The sequence below is a fragment of the Onychomys torridus genome, chromosome 19 (assembly GCF_903995425.1).
Source record: "Onychomys torridus chromosome 19, mOncTor1.1, whole genome shotgun sequence".
Classification (NCBI taxonomy): Eukaryota; Metazoa; Chordata; class Mammalia; order Rodentia; family Cricetidae; genus Onychomys; species Onychomys torridus.
In genome coordinates, this window is record NC_050461.1 from 20,412,453 (window position 1) to 20,429,549 (window position 17,097).

The following is a 17,097-nucleotide window of genomic DNA, read 5'->3' on the forward strand; positions in this document are numbered from 1 at the left end:
CCTCACTCACTTGGTGGGAGCCAAATGTGCAATGAGTCTAATTACCATGCTCAATTTACCTTCCTTCAATTTACAATGCCCTTTAATGATGCCATTACTGGAAAGCTATTGTTGGCATGGACAGTACAAAACCTGATTTGGGAAGAAACATATTTTACATGTCTAAATGTCCCAATTGAAAACTGTATGGCACCTGTTGCCTCACATGCTGATGAAAATGAATTTGGGCATGGCTCATTTTGGTAGAAAGATTTTAAAAAGTAATATTAGTTTTAAAATGTATGGTTATATGAGCAAATAATACAAAATAACCTATATGTTTTTTTAACTGAAATTCATAAATTAGTAATATATTTGAGTATTGGCTTTCAAACAGTAAATGGACAGTTACAAGAAAATCAGACCCTCACATGTTAATCCTATGGGTACAGACTTCTATTTAAATAAAATGTAGTGTAAATCATTTTAATTTAGAAATCTATTTTTCTTAATGTTTTCAAGTTCAGTACAAATCAAATCTATCACCAAGAAATGCCACGAAATAATAGCAGAGTGCTTATCAGCACGAGGGAGACAATCTGTCTTCTAAATGAGCCATGTGAACTCTATATTGCCAATGAAAAGTTAGAAATTGCTATCAGTATAAAAAGCGCCTCCTAGAAAGGCAATCATGTCTGAGGACAATGTCCTGGTAGATACCCTTTGTTCCTCTGCAGGGGAAATGAGCAAATGTGCTGTTGTCTGTGTTTTTCCATATGTGCAGTCATAAAAAGGAGGAATCTGGGCTTTTGCCCATCTCTATGGACTCTTTCTGGTACTCAGGTCTTTTGTTCATTTTCCTTCCTTCCTTCCTTCCTTCCTTCCTTCCTTCCTTCCTTCCTTCCTTCCTTCCTTCCTCCCTTCCTCTGTAAACAAAATTGCTTCTTCTTCCCAAGTTCATTACAAAACCATTACACAGTAGAGATGAGGAAGGGTGAGATATTTCATTCTATGTCACTATGACATTCCTGACATAAATGTAATGTACTTTTATTCTATTTGTCTCACATGAGTTTTTTAAAAATATTCTACTTTATATTTTCAGGCACATCTATAGTGTGCACGTGGAGGTCAGAGCACAGCTCTTGAGAGTTAGTTTGTTCCTTCACAATGTGTCTGTGAGGGGCTGAAATCAAGTTGTCAGGCTTGAATGCAGGTGCCTTTAATCACTGAGCCATGTCGGTGACTCCTCAGCCCTCCACCACTTTCTTATAATCCCTGTGCGTTTCATACTGCTCATCTACCTACCTTCATGCTCTAGCTTCCTGGGGGGATAAAACTTGTGATGCTTGCCTTTAGGGGACTGGCTTTTATCACCTAACATGATCTCCAATCCCAATTTCCTGGAAATGCTTAATTTTGTTCTTCTTTAGGGCTGAGTAAAACTCTGTTGTGTACATACACTATGAATACCTTGACTACCTTGATGGATTCCATAACCTGGCTGTTGTGAATAGTGCCACGATAAATATAGATGTGCAGGGATCTCCATGGTAATCTGACATGCATTTATTTATTTCTGTCTTATTCAGAAGCCATTTCCTATGCCAGATCTTCAAGTGTGTTCCCTAGTAGTTTCAGATTTTTAGGTTTTACAGTAAGGTCTTTTTTGCTTTTATAAGTCAAACACAAATAAAAACTAAAACCCAGGACTGCTCCTAAAAATTTAAAGAACCAGGAACTTGCAGGAATGAACTCACTTCATTTCACAAACTGAGCAAACAGCAACATGAATATATTCTGTTCAAAACCTCTCAGTACTGATGTACAATGCATGGACACACAAAGCATGTTATCGCTGTAGACAGGACACACTCACGTCGCCTTTAAGGAGGAATACAAAGTAATTAGAGTGCCTCTCGTGGTCTAAGTGCTCTGCGCTCTAATGCTGCGCATGTCTCTGAGCAGCACTGGCCGGTAGTTTTGCTCCAAAATCTCCATGTATTCAAAATGGTTGCTCACTCGAAACCCACGTAGTGCTTCTTCCTGTCAGGAGAATATGAAGGAAGTTCACTTACTTAGAGGAAGATCCACAGTTCCAAGTGAATAACGTTTAAGTTGCTGAAGGACCATTTGTTCTCAGCTATGGATGCTGGGGCAAGTTTGCTATCAAAAGATGAATAGCATAAACACAACAGCAATCCAAAAGAATGAAAGGCAATACATATTATGTACCAGATAGTTTGTCAGCAGTGGTAGAAGAGAGACATCAATGTAAGGTAGCTAAAAATACATAGAATTTTTCACATTAAGGATGATTTTAAAAGCTTCATATGCACTTACACACACATATATATGTATATATATATGTAAAATGTATTTACATTTATATATATATAAAACCTCATATATAGTCACTTTATAAGTAATATTTCACAGTAAAGTGTTATGTAGAACTTTATTATTAGTGCCATGTGTCACTTAAAATCTATATAATTTGAAGAAAAGATACAGACAATCTAAAAAAATTATTACTGATCAGCAAAGTTGACAGATGCTGAGGAAATTAAATGGTGTTTAGTGATGGGATCCACCATTAAATTATACCACTCAACACAAACATGTGAATTCCTCTTTTCACTTTAAGGTGAAAGACTGCTTCATCCGTTCTTTCACTGTTCACTCATCCATCTGATTAGCATATTTAAGCTCTTGGTTGTGCACACTGCACAAGAGAGTGAGGTAAGAATTGTATCATAGGCTGTTAACAGCCAAGGGGGACCATGCCTTCCCATTAATAAACATGCAACTTCTCTTAGGGTTACTACTTCAGCAATGAAACACCACAACCAAAACAACTTGGGGGAAGAAAAGGTTTATTTGGCTCACACTTCCCCTAAGCAAAGGAAGTCAGGACAGGAACTCAACCAGGGCAGGATCCCAGAGGCAGCAGCTGATGCAGAGGCCATGGAGGGGTGCTGCTCACTGACTTGCTTCCCATGGCTTGCTCAGCCTACTTTCTTATAGAATCCAGGACTACCAGCCCAGCGATGGCACCTCCCCCACTGATCACTAATTAAGAAAATGCCTTGCATATGGATCTCATGGAGGCATTTTCTCAACAGAGGCACCTTTCTCTCTTATGACCCTAGCTTGTGCCAAGTTGACATAAACCTACCCAGCACACAACTGAACCAAGGAGGAGATGTTCAAGTGGGCATGTTCATGCACACTTGTAATCCTTGTCCTTGACAGACTGTGGCAAGAGGTCACTAGATTCAGTGCCATCTGGGCAACATAGTGAGGCCCTGTCTCAACAAAGAAAACAGAACAAATAGACATTCACTTGATTAATGGCAGAATACTGGGTCTGTGTAAATTTCTGTCTATCAAAATTACTTGTCTACAAGGGCGAGAGGATCAAAGTCAGACCTACCTTCCTGGACCAGAATTCACCTTAAATAGCTATTGTTGTAATTAGAGAACTCTTAGGAACTTACCCATTTTCTTTAAATTATATGTGACTTGGCTTTCATCATTTCTACACTAAAAGTATCCCTAAGTTGGAAGGCAATTTATAGTAACATCTTTCCTAACAGAGAAATTCCAATGCTGTGAGAACTTCTTCAGGGTGAATTCATGATTTTCAAATACAAGCTTATTATTCATTAAATGCAAGTTACAATGAGACATAGCAGTACTCGAACAATAGCTCTAATAATACTTTCCTGGCCAAAAAAAAAAAAAATAATAATCAAAACCTACTTAACATCTTTTAATTATTGTTCTACTTTCATTTAAACATAAAACTACATAGGGAAGCCACAGTTAATACTTGGCTTAAATATATTTCCTTCTTAAAAAATATTTTTTTCAACAACTGGTTCTTCTTTTAGATATTAATTTAAAGGTTAAAATAAAATATTCTAGTAACCACACTGAAGGGATATCATAATATTAGCATAAAAGGTTACTGAGGCTACATGGTATAAGGAAAAGATTTAAATATACATTTTAAATGCAATTGTAAATGGTATTGTTCATTTTAAAAAATTGGCAGGCAATTTTATTTCTGAATAAAAATTTAAAGTACCCATGTTTCAGTTTTAATCTTTAAAGTAGAATATTTTTCATCTCATCCTAGACATTCTCTAACCCTCTTCTCAGGGGGGGTGGATAATCTTACTTGTGATTATGATCATTCAGGTTGTTAGGCTATCATTCAAGTTGTAACTAACCATTTCCTCAAAGTGTAGTTTCATTTGCAGATCTAAGTATATTGGAATCACCCTGTTCTATAAATAGGGAAGCATGTGTAAAGTACAGGGTTGTTTTTTTTTTTTTTTAACAGTTTTAACATTTTTGTAACAGTGAAATATTTGCACAAGAAAATACTAATAGGTTATATTGCAATAATTTAAATTTGGGTTATAATATTCACTGAAAGAATGCTACATTTTGTATTATACCTAATTGCTATTCCGTCACCTTGCTTTAACTCTGGGTTTTAGATATTGAATTACCAAAAAGCATTAGAAATTAACATTCTTAACCACAGTGCTGTGTGTTATTACTCATAAGAGTACTTAAGAAGAGTATTTTGTTTAGCTAAATATTTATTATTAAAAATATACATCCATTGGGCTAGGGAAATGAATCAGTGGGCAAAGGCATTTGCCACACAAACCTGATAACCCAAGTTCAACCCCTGGAACCCATGTAAAGAGCTGGGTGTGGTGGCACCCCTGCAGTCCCAGCACCCCTCCATACACAAGGACAGAGACAAGAGAATCTGCAGAACACTCATGACTATGTATCTTTCTCATATGTCTGAGGAAAAGTCCAGACATAGAAACAAGCACATGACCTGATCCTTACAACCAGGCAGGTGAGGGAGTGTGTGGTTCTGGAGAGAACACATTATTAAAGGTTTAGGATAGGGCATTATGTCTCCTGGATGTTTGAACTCAACTGAAAGATACACGTGATGATAAGAAAGAAGACAGTTCTAGCTGGGTTACTGAGGGAATGGCCCTGACTGGGTGCAACCTTAGTGTGTTTCTGAGAAGATCATATCCACCACAGGCATTACTGTGATGTTATGTGCTAAGATGACTCAGGTACTTGGTACAAAACAAACAGGTAAAAAAATATATCTACAGGACAAAAAGTAGACCAAAGGTAACCACAGACTCCAAATACATTGTCTTCTTACCATAGATGTTCCCTAAACATCTTTTTATTAAAAGAGAAGCAAAAGAAGAAAAGGAGTTGGTATGGAGATACAGAACCCCAATCATTACTAACTAGTTCATTCTGGAGCGTGTGCTATGTGTCAATCGATGTTCTACAAGTATTTTTGAGGTATCTCATTTACTTACTCAATAACCCTATGCAGTAGTTATTGGCTCATCCCCAACTGTACAGATGAGGATGCTGAGGCATAAAGAGACTGACCAATGAACTGAAGCTTACATGATGAGGGAGAGACAAAGCTTAAGTCTTCAAGTGATATAAGGCAATATAGACAACATCTGGAAACCCAGCCAATGCTGTATTAGGCATGGTTTACTTATTCCCTGGGATGAACTCCTTTAATAATACGTATACTTTTTGTCTCTTAAAGCTTAGTGTTTAATCACTTTTTCTCTGTCTAATTTCTACTTTCTGTCATTACCCTCTGATAACAGCAGCTGCATCAGCCAGCAACAAAAAATCCCTCTCAACAATTTACTGATTGGGTTGAAATCAATCTGATTTTTCTCATAATTACAAATTAATTTTCTATAATATGCATGATTCAGTGGAGGAATTTTAATGAAGTATTCTGAGCTTTCACAGCCTGGTTTCCAATGGAAAGCAGTCTTCCCCTTGCCTGGACATTTCGGTGAAGTTTGTCCCCAGGGTGCATGACAGATGAATGCTAACAGTCTCTTCCAGCCTCCGAGCATGTGAGAAGGGAAGGGACGTGCAAGGACAGTCCATAGGACACTCAGACTTTCCCACAGGGCCCTATTAACAAAGCTTCCAATAAATCTATGTATATAGATATGCTTAACAACACTCGTTATATAGAAGTCCACTAGTCAAAATTTTCTGAAAAGAGAAAATGGTCTAGATCTTCTAGTTAGCTAAGAAATTTTAGAACATTAATTTTGTTGGATGTTTTTCTCTCTGGAATTGTGGTAGCCACAGACTTTCAGTGGCTGTTATAGATAAAAATGTTTGAAATGCCTAGTATCCCCAAAGAGAAAAATGAATAATGAATGGATAAACTAGATGAATAAATAAGTAAATGTGGAACAGGAGGTCTGAGAACTGAGCTTGAGTGCTTCAGCATAGCTTCAAAAGGTGTCTCACTAAAGTCTGAGGACAGCACACTTGACTATTCTATTATCCAGCCCACATTTCGTTGTTAGGATATTGTGAAAAACAAAACAAGCCAAGCATGGTAGTACATGCCTTTAATCCCAGCGCTCAAGGCCAGACTGGTATATATAGTCAGCTGGAGGTCAGCAAAGATTAAGTAGTAATGCACTGTCTTAAAAATTAATAAATACAATAAAAAGCTAAAATCAAAGCAAGAACAAAAATATAGAGATTACTTGGCTTCTATCATCCATACCCATGACATTTACTGACTCTGACAGCTTAGTGGTATGATGAGAACAGGAAAAACAAGTATCCATGCAACTTCATCCAACTGCATCCCCCATCCAACCCCAGTGCTCCCACAGTGAACTAGGCTGACAATTAGTGGTGCTCCACCCTTGCTTTTCAGTTTAGTGATTCGAAATCACCAAGAACTCTCCAGTGGGCTGGAAAAAAATGCAGGCAAGAAGTCTAGACTCTCAATGGCCTGCTTTAAAAATCTTGGCTCTAATCTAAAATGAATATGGATGGGCTGACATTTTCTCTATAGAACATATTTCACACAGAGTTTCCTTTGCAAGGCAAGAGTTTACCACGGCACACTCTTGCTCTCAATCAATATGTGAAACTTAAGTTGGGAAAAGAAGCACACATTTCTAACATTCAGTAGTCATCTAGTTTTCTAGAGGTTCTTGGGGTAGCTGGTGATAACTGAAGGGTTATTAAACCCTATATCTGAGGTTCTCGGTATGCAAAACACTAATTCACTTGTGCCTTGGTAACATACATGTATAAAAGTCAAATGCTTGTTCTATTTATTTTTACACAATGAGTCATTATCCTTTTGTTCCTTAAACTGCATTCCTCTGTGTGTGTTTCTGGGTGCACAAGTCCAACAGCGCCTATGTAGAGTCAAAGGACAAGCACCAGGGGTCAGTTCTCTCCTTCTATCATCTGAGTATCCTGGGATTAAATTTAGCTTTCCAGATGCCTTTATACACTGAGCCATTTCTCTGCCCACTCATTATCTTTTATAGATAACATAAAGTTTATTCACAAAATAAAAATTGAAAGTTGTTTTAATTCAACTTCTTTCCCCTTAGAAGTAGTATCAGCAGATATGCAAACCAAGGAATAAAATGATGGAATTGTCAATGCAAGGGATATTATCATAGCCGTAGCTTATGTTTTATGGAGAAATACTGATAAGTGTTTTCTTCCCTTCAATGAGTTGGGGTCACATTTTATGGTATGTGACTATTATACAGCTAACTGTGAGAATTTTTGCATATATAGCCATATATTTGCAAGCAAGATGCTTCTACAGGTCTTAATGGAGTTCAAATACTATATATGCATATACATGCACTTAAGTAAATTACATCAAAATTTATCCTGTGAGAATAAAATGCCCATCAAAAGAGGCTTTTGAGAACCACCTACCAAAAATTAAATCACAGTACCAGCAAGAAAAGTACCTTTTCCTAGTCTCTCGGAAAAATGCAAATAACAGAATTTAAAAGGCTAGCCCTAGGACACATGCTAAAGTCAGTTCCTTGCCAGCACGGTCTTATTTGGGATTTAAGCAACTCAATTCAAATTCTAGTAGTTTCAATAGGAATTAGAGGATAACCTTTGCACCACCACTGAAAACCCTTTAGGTCAAGCTGAGAGCACTGTGGCCAGCACACGACGGAGTCTGGTCCACCTTTAGAAGAAGGTCATCATTTTTAAAACCCTGCTGCAACTGTCCAGGGAAAGATGATACAAAGGAAACAATTCACAAATTTTAACAATGGTTGTTGCTCAGTAGAAATAAAACTAGTTAGTTCACCTAAGAGATTTTTCTACTTATTTTCTCAACAAATACTTATTGAGAAAGCGTTAAAAAAAATCCTTCACTAAACTAGACAGACCATATCACAGTTCTTTTAAAGCTAAAGGGTATATTGGAAGAGGATGAACAGAAACATCTCAGATAGTAATAAAATTTACATAATAAACGATACTCAAAGGAATTTAGAGAATAATGTGTAAGGAGAAATTCAGATATAAGAGTATAGACAAACATTATATCCTAAAATTCCATGGCTGATGAAATGTCACTGAGTGCATGTGAGCCCCACTGTCTGCAGCATAATCCCTGTGTTTCAATGGCCTGTGCTCTGGATCACTCCAGATAATTCATTATTTGGGGTTCTGTCTTAGTGTTCCTTCTATATGCATTCTTCTGATAAACATTTTCATTAATAATGATCCTAAGACTCTAATTCTGGTGATGTTTATAGTTTAAGGTGTTTTTTCTTTATTTGGAGCTGAGGATCGAACCCATGGTCTTGCGTTTGCTAGGCAAGCACTCTACCACGGAGCTAAATCCCCAACCCAGTTTAAGGTGTTTTTAATTCAAAACGTTTTAAGCAGAAGTGATTGGCAGTCTTAAGTGATTAATGGCATTATCCTAAAACATCACTAAATGGAAACTAATTCTGGGAAATACCTAATAGCAAAGAATGAAACTTACTGACAAAAACAAATCCTTCACTTAGTGAAGGATACATTCACATTTTGGTCAATGAATGTATTTTGTGACTGTGAGAAGGATGGGATGTGGGAGTGAAGAGCAGAAAATGCCAAACTCAATTATGATTTCAGCATTAAACAAACAGGTGGATTTCTTACAAGTCCAACAAGAACTACAAATAGGAATGTATTTACATATCATGCCTGCTAATCTCCCAAGCATCAAATATATTACATTATGATTTAGAAAGTCACCAAAATTATTTTTTCTAAAGGTACTATCAAATGTTCTACTCTTGCAAATGAAAGAATACTTTATGTAAACATTTTATTTAAAAAATGGAAAATTTAGAAAAATATTATGAAACATTTATTTTTTTAATAAGTATCAGCCTCTAGAACTGATGAAATAAACTGAGCATTCATTGTTCAAATATGATACAGCAATAACCTGGTTAACTTAAAGCTTTAGATTCATCTCTACTCTATAGAATTTGGGCAACTTAATTCCGTGTATCCCTTTCCTCACTTCACAAATGAAAACAATCAGATCTACCACTCAGAGTTGACTTGGTGATAAGGGTCTAGATAAGCATTTGATAATTGTGGTGGTTGGAGTGAGAAGGAGCTGCACAGGCTCATATGTTTTAGTGATTGGTCCCTAGTTGGCAGAACTGCTTGGGAAGGATTAGGGGTTGTGGCTTTGTTGATGGAGGTGTGTCACTGCCCATTTCCAGTTAGTTCTCTCTGCTCCCTGCTTGTGGATAAAGATGTTAAATTCTCAGCTACTGTCCCAGCACCATGCCTGCTTGCTGGCTGCCATGCTCCCTGCCATGCTGGTCATGGACTCTAAGTCTCTGGAACTGTGAATCTCAAATTAAATGTTTTCTCTTATAAGTTGTCTTGGTTATGGTGTTTTACCACAGCAATGGAAAAATACCTAAGGCAACAATGAAGTGCCCAAGTTAGTGATTAATTTTTAATATCTTTTCCCCTTAGACATGAATATACTTACTTTGAGAAATACTTGTAGATCTTGAGTCTGGGTATGCTGGAGAATGTCTTGCTGCAGATGTTTGAGAACAGCTATGCAGACATACACTTGATAATCAGGACCAAGGACAACACAAGTAGCAATATAATGGCATATTTCTATCCAATCCAAGTAATTCCAAAAACATTGAGTTATCCATTGTAGGCAAATCTTAAAGAAAAAATAAAAGGAAGAAATTTATTTGAAAGGAGTAAAAAGCCACACTTGTCTATTAAAAAGTAGTAACCAGTAACATAAGAAAACAATTTTAAAAAGCCTTACATTTAATCAAAATAGAAAGGTATTTTATCCAGTTGCCTTGAAACTCTGCTTGTTTGGCTAGTGGCCAAAAAATGTCCTGTTTGCTGCATGTGTAAGAAAACTCTCGTGGTCTCCAGATTCAGGAGCTAAGGGACCTGATGATGTCTACATGGGTCATACTCCTACTGCTAAGTGCTTTCTTCTGACATAACTATCTTCCTCTTACCCAAAACACCAGCCTCCTCTCTTCTCTGCTAACAAATGCTAAGAGGCTACCTGAGTCCAGTGATGTTCCTTTTTTTTCATCCCACCTGTAATCACAGGTGGCTAATTATGCAGACTGCAAAATCTTAAATGCAAATGGCCTCTTGCTGAATCAGAGGACAATTGAAAATAAGCAGAATCAAAGAATGTAAAACTGGGAGCTAACAGAGAATAATTTAAAAATGAGACTTTTATAAAAAGGCTTCCTTTTTTTTGACTGTTTAATCGGTATATTATTGTTATGTATTAACCACCCCAAACTCCCCTCAAAAAAAAAAAAAAATCAGCAAAGGCACCACCTCAGAATTTGACCTTACTTGTGGGTAAGGTCATCATGAAGGTAGTCAAGTTCAAATGAATATCAGACCTGGGCCTCATCAGATGACCAGGGCTAAGAGGGAGCTTGAGAGGAGAAAGGAGCAGATATCGTGGCTTATCTCAACTTGTCAGAGGTATTAAGGACCCAGACATACTAGTTTTTTGTTCTATCCACTTTGTACTTTAAAACCTTTATTCTTAAATCTAAAAGGTGCATTTCTACCTCTTATTCCACTTTTCATCATGCTGAATCTGCTTTCCTATGGCTAACATGTATTAGTTTGCCTCATCTGCCATAACACAGAAGCAGAAACTAGGCAGCGGAAACAAGTGACTTTCTTATTGTTCTAGAAAAGTCTAGGTCAGTGTTAGTGGGGCTGGTTTCTTCAGAGCCTTCTCTTCCTGCTGTATAACTAGATGACGGTCTTCTCCCTGTCACACATATGGCCACCCCCTGTAGATGTCTCGTCCAAATCTCTCCTTACAAGTCACACTGAGCTAGGCTCCATTCTGATAACCTAGTTTTATAACTTAGACATTTCTCAGGCACCTTATGTACAGGTATACTGGGAAGCAAAGAAGGTTTGGACTTTATCATGTGATTACTGTGGGGACACAATTCATCTACACCAGACTGCATTTTTTTATATATTGTTTTTCTATATATTATTATGTCAACTTCTGATCTTTGAATTCCAGTCATTAAGAGCACATTTTAAAAATCTCATCCTATGATCATAATGCCTTTTTAAGTAATGCCAACCACATGGTAAATGAAATTTTAAGTTTATAATTATGTTATTAGGTATTCACACATTTAAATATCATTCATGATCATAAAGAAGTAAGATCACTCATACACTGTACAAACTGTACTATAGTTGTCCTAAAACTTTTGATATCCAACCACACAAGCTTATGTCAAATAGCATTAACATGCATTACAATATTGTTTTATATGAAGTAAATTATTTAACTGGTATCTAGATTACAAGAAAAAATAAAGGAATCAAAACATAGAAGTCAAAACAATTGATTGCAAATATCTAAGGAATGAAAATAAATGTGAATTCTAAATAACTGACGATTGTATTTGAAGGCATTAATTTTAGCAACTCTTTGGCCTTGCATTGTTTGTTTTCACTATACAAAAATAAATTATTAAAAAGAAAAAAATAGCTAGTGAATTAAAGTGGTTTTAAAGCCAGGTACAGTGACACCAAGCTAAACTCTCAGCACTTGGGAGGTTGAGGCAGGAGGATTGCTTCAAGTTTAAGACCAGTCTGGATTACAGAGGTAGACCCTGTCTGAAGTGTTTCTGAGTGATTTCAAAACAGTGAATGCATTCACTCCATCATTCTTGAATTTCTCCATTTTTCGAATGATGAAAGTTACAAACACATCTTCAAGCACAAACAATGATTACAAATATGATGTTATTTTTGTTATACATCTGGAAGAGCTGGTTTCACTGCCTAACTTTACATTTCCAAAAAGTACTGTGACATAAAACATGAAAAAGTTTTTTGGAGTCTTGTTTTCATAATGAAAGTAGAAAGGAACAAATGATGATGATGATGATGATGATGATGATGATGATGATGATGGTGATGATGATGATAAATACCACATGGAGTTTCATGTACTTTGTGCAGGAAGGTTAGTCAAGCTAGCTTGCTTCCTGACATGGTCCTGTGTAACAATCAGTGCTATGCAGGATGGGGCCTACCAAGGAATAAGAGATGTGCCATTAAAGATACATGCTGCTTTATAAGCCCAGAATTTGCAGAAGATGCAGTAAGATAGGTTTGTTAGCAAAGGCTAGCACTGTTGGGAATTTAATTGGAATGTGATTTTAAATTGCTGACTTAAAAAGAGAATGTAAATTCTGCTTTCTCTTTCCTTTCCAGTTGCAGTTACTTTTAGAAGAAACTCCAATCAGCAAATGCACTTTTCTAACCACATTTCGTTTGGTGTGCTGTAGTTGAGCCTATTATTTTCACTCTAGAGATCTGTATATTTCATTTAGCAACCTTCCCACAAATCCTTCACTAACTAGCCAACTCCCTCATGCCTAAAAATACACAGCTTCAAAAAGCACTGCTCCTAATTAGATCAAAATGAGTATGCGTTGAAACACAAAATCTATACCCCAATAATGACTTAATCATGCATACCTATTCAGTTACTTATACCTGTTTTTATATTTTATAATTAGCAATAAAGTGGTCAATAACCAGCAAAGCAGTGATGGGCACTTAGGACAAGTGATTAGCTTACACCCAGAGCTGCTGAACAGCTTTCTACATTATTAAAAAGAATAATATCACTGTTCAGAAATAATACCTTATTAAATAAATGCATTACTTATATACAGGCTTCTTTTATGGTTTTGGTTTGATTGCTTATTTATTCCTGAGACAGGCCCTCACACCATAACCCAGACTGGCCTAGAACTCACAATGTATCCCACCACAGACTGATCTCAAATTCATAGTAATCCTTCTGCCTCACACTCTCAAAGGGCTGGGATTGTGAATGTGAGCTACCATGCTAGGTTTGTGTGCAATTATATACTGGTAAAGGTTTATCAGACTTACATAATATATAAAAATTGACAGATGAACATTTTTCTTTTAAACATTAAATTGATAATATAGGGTCTGAGATATTATAAATGCCTGCACAATCTTTGGTTATTCATTTCTAAATTATATATCTATATATCTATATCTATATCTATATCTATATCTATCTATCTATCTATCTATCTATATATATATATATATATATATATAAAACTAAAAATGATCAGAAGCATTAAACAATATTCACCCTACCTGTCAATAGTAGGACAACAAACAGTAATTCTTAGGAACATTGCTCTCAGCACAGACTTTTAGAAGATATGAAGGCATCAACTAACAAATTATAGTAAATATATTGTGTTTTTTAAGCAACATCTTCCAGAGTGAAAATTTCTGTGATTCAAAGTTAAAGCAAATATCTCAAATACTAAAAGCTAAAAATGGTTACAAAGAAAAATTTCTTCCCACTGAATGGAAGGAAGTTCGTGTTACATTTAAATTTCTTTTTTTTTCTCTTTTTCTTCTTTTTATTTTTTTACATTTAAATTTCTTAATAACTTCCCAGAACTTCAACAAGCAGACTAGCCCACAGAGGAACATGTGATAGTGATGTCATACATCATAAAGTAAGTACAGACACACACATCATATCGAGGAGAGCTACTGTCTAATTAAGAAGGAGCTCTCTCTAGTAGGGTAAACGCAAGGGGATGAAAGCACAGTTTACAAGGAAGGAAACTACCTATGTGTCACAAAACAGATCCAATAAGCCATTACTAAGTTAGTGCTTACTGTAGAGAAAGATGGCGTAATTCTACCTGGTTAACTTCAAAGTTGATCAAAGGAAACGAAAGATAAGCCAAGAATAGAAAACCTCTTCAAAAGTAATAATGGTTAATTTTTAGCAATATGTAGTTATTACCTACTGAAAAAAAAATGGCTGAGTAATGTTTTTAGCATTTTAAATGTAAAATTATTCATAAAAATATAATATGAATAATACATAAAATAAAACAATTGCAATTTAGACTTATTTTTGAAAAACTGGGTAATTTGGTAAAAATGAAGGAAGATAGCATGTTAATTAAAAGTTGGGGAAAAAGGAAAATTAACGTAGGTAAATAAATACAATCTAATTAATAGATGACTTTTCTTAATTTAAATGTATTTCCTGTATTTTAGGTGGAAGCATTCTCTTTAAAGTCAGCCACCCGGGAGTGGAAGAAATGGCGCCCCCCCCCCTCCCCCCCCCCCCCCCCCCCGTTGGATTACCTGTGATGGTGCAAAGCCAGACATGTGGAAAGCTGAAAACACAAGCGGAACCTCGGCCTTCAGTAGCATTTCAATGCAGTGAGTGCTGCAGAAATATATGGGATGGATGCCAGTCTCAACGGTGTCGATGGGAAGGTACTTCTGCATGAAAAGGAATTGGAAAACAGTAAATACATGGATGACTTATAAGCCTCAAACATACACCCAGCTGGATCTTTCTGCTTGCACCATCTTTTGCTGCTTTCAAACGTATAGGGTAAATACAGATCATCTGTTAGCATGCTTGCCTCAGATGCACAGACCCCCGAGTTTGATACCCAGCACAACATGAACCAGGTATGCTAGGTATAAACCTGTAAACCCCACAAGTATCAGAAGTTCAAGGTCACCCTAGGATAAACAGAGTTTGAAGTTAGCCCAGGATGTTTGACACCCTGTCTCAATAAAAATGTATTAAAATTTGAAAACAAAATTTATGTGTAGTTGGAGAGCTTCTCTCCATATGCCACAAAGCCCCCGCAGTCCCTCAACCCACGTATAAAATAATCACACAGACATTTATATTATTTAAACTGCTTGGCCATTAGCTCAGGCCTACCATTGTCTAGCTCTTAGTCTTATATTTAGCCCATTTCTATTAATGTATACTTTGCCACGTAGCTCGTGGCTTACCAGTACCTTAACATCTTCCTTGTCATGGCGGTGGCTGGCAGTATCTCTCTACCCAGCCTTCCACTTCCCACAATTCTCCTCCTCCTTGTCCCGCCTACCCTATCCTTCCTGCCTGGCTACTGGCCAATTAGCACTTTATTTATTTTAACCAATCAGAGCAACACATTTGATATACAGAACATCCCACAGCATTTATGTGGTGATTTCATACAGTAAAACAGTTATAAATATGTAAATGTCAGAAAGTTAAACATTGTGAGTAATAAACCTCAATAAAGCTAAGGTTATATATCTTTCCAAAACAGAGGAATAAGGTTAGTTTGTAATTCAGGAAACTTCAAAGCCTGAGAATGAGAAGAGTTGCCTGGAAAAAATGAAAAGTAAACATGTGAGTAATGTTTTTTTACAATTAGCCATGATAATACTAAGAATACATATTTAATAGTGCTGGTCTCTACCAAAGAGTCCATGTTAAAAAGCTTTAGTCAGCTCTTACGATTGTTTGCCTAGTTCCACTTCATTTGTTGATTTTAACTCGTATCTGGACTTGAACTGATTAGAACACAAACTGAGAATTCCATAATAAACTCACTTCTAAGCTGGGGGAAACATATAATGTTTACTCAAAGGTTTTCCATTGCTGTAGGATGCCTTTCTGTATGCTGTTACTTATGTTTTGCTTCTATTGGTTAGTAAATAAAGCTGTACTGGCCTATGGCAGGGCAGGATGGAGCCAGGTGGGAAACCTGAGGGGAGGGCAGAAGAAAGGCAGAGTCTGAGCTGCTGCCAGGAGAAACAAGATGTGAGAGAGAAGGTAATGCCACAAAGCCACATGGCAAAACATAGATTAATAGGAACAGGTTGAGTTAAGTTGTAAGAGCTAGCTAGGAAGAAGCCTGAGCCACAGACCAAAGAGTTTGTAATTAATAATTAAGATAAGCCTCTGGTGATTATTTATAAGCTGCTGTGGGTGGGTAGGACACAGGAAAACTTCCCAGATGTGGTGGCAAGAGTTTCCACCTAAAACCTGAGAGAACTTAAGAGGAGATTCTAGAACGGACCTAAGAGCAGCTTCCTAGTTTGTGTCTCTCATTACATCCCCCGGTCTCAGAGGGCTTCAGTGGCAACATGGTGGGCTGTGATAAGACATAGGCATACTACTTAATACCACTTCACAGAATTGGGGAGGTAAGCCTGACTCATTGGTACCTGCAACATGTTGAAAAGCTGAGCCTGATGGACCTAGCAGTCAGGGCTGCTGCCCCATTCATCCTATCCATGCAGCTTAACAGTTTAAAATCTCTCCTGGTCAGAAAATGATTACAGATACACAATAAGAACAGATTTAGAAGGAAAAAATTATAAACCATGTTACAGTGTATTTAAAAATATACATAGGCTTGAGAGAGAAAAGAAAATGAGTAGAAAAAACAAACCTTAAAAAGAAAGAGTAATAAAAATATAACAAGCCATGTAAAGATGGAAATTACACAGAGAGTCTGGATAATGCACATTATTGTGTTGTCTTTGGGATTTTTAAATGCAGAGAGACATTTGATTGTAGGGTCTACAAAGTTAAACCAATATGTATATTTTAAAGGAATCTTGACTTCAAAATTTGAGTCTAAGGATATGTTGCTTTGGAGAAGAGGTTCTGCTTTTGTTTCCACAGAGTATGAGAACCTATGGATTGCCTGTTGCAGTTTCCTCTGAGTTCTGCATTCAGAAAGACTTCAAGGCTCCCGGCTGAGATGAGGCTACTAGCCTCAGAGACTAGTCCAGTCAGGACTTGACCATAATCCTAAATTTTCTTTGGGT

The 17,097-nt window shown here is 36.7% G+C and overlaps 1 protein-coding gene across 2 annotated transcripts in view; it reads right to left on the reverse strand.

Moving 5' to 3' along the window:
* Positions 1-285: 285 nt before the first annotated feature.
* Tbc1d32 (TBC1 domain family member 32) overlaps positions 286-17,097 on the reverse strand; it is a 215,240-nt gene continuing 198,428 nt past the window's right edge. For both annotated transcript variants that reach the window (XM_036168805.1, XM_036168806.1), the window contains exons 31-33: positions 14,608-14,748; positions 9,887-10,075; positions 286-2,025 (exon numbers count right to left, since the gene is read on the reverse strand). In XM_036168805.1, the coding sequence (XP_036024698.1) occupies positions 1,906-2,025; positions 9,887-10,075; positions 14,608-14,748 (450 nt within the window). In that variant the 3' untranslated portion in view covers positions 286-1,905. The remainder of the gene's footprint in view (positions 2,026-9,886; positions 10,076-14,607; positions 14,749-17,097) is intronic.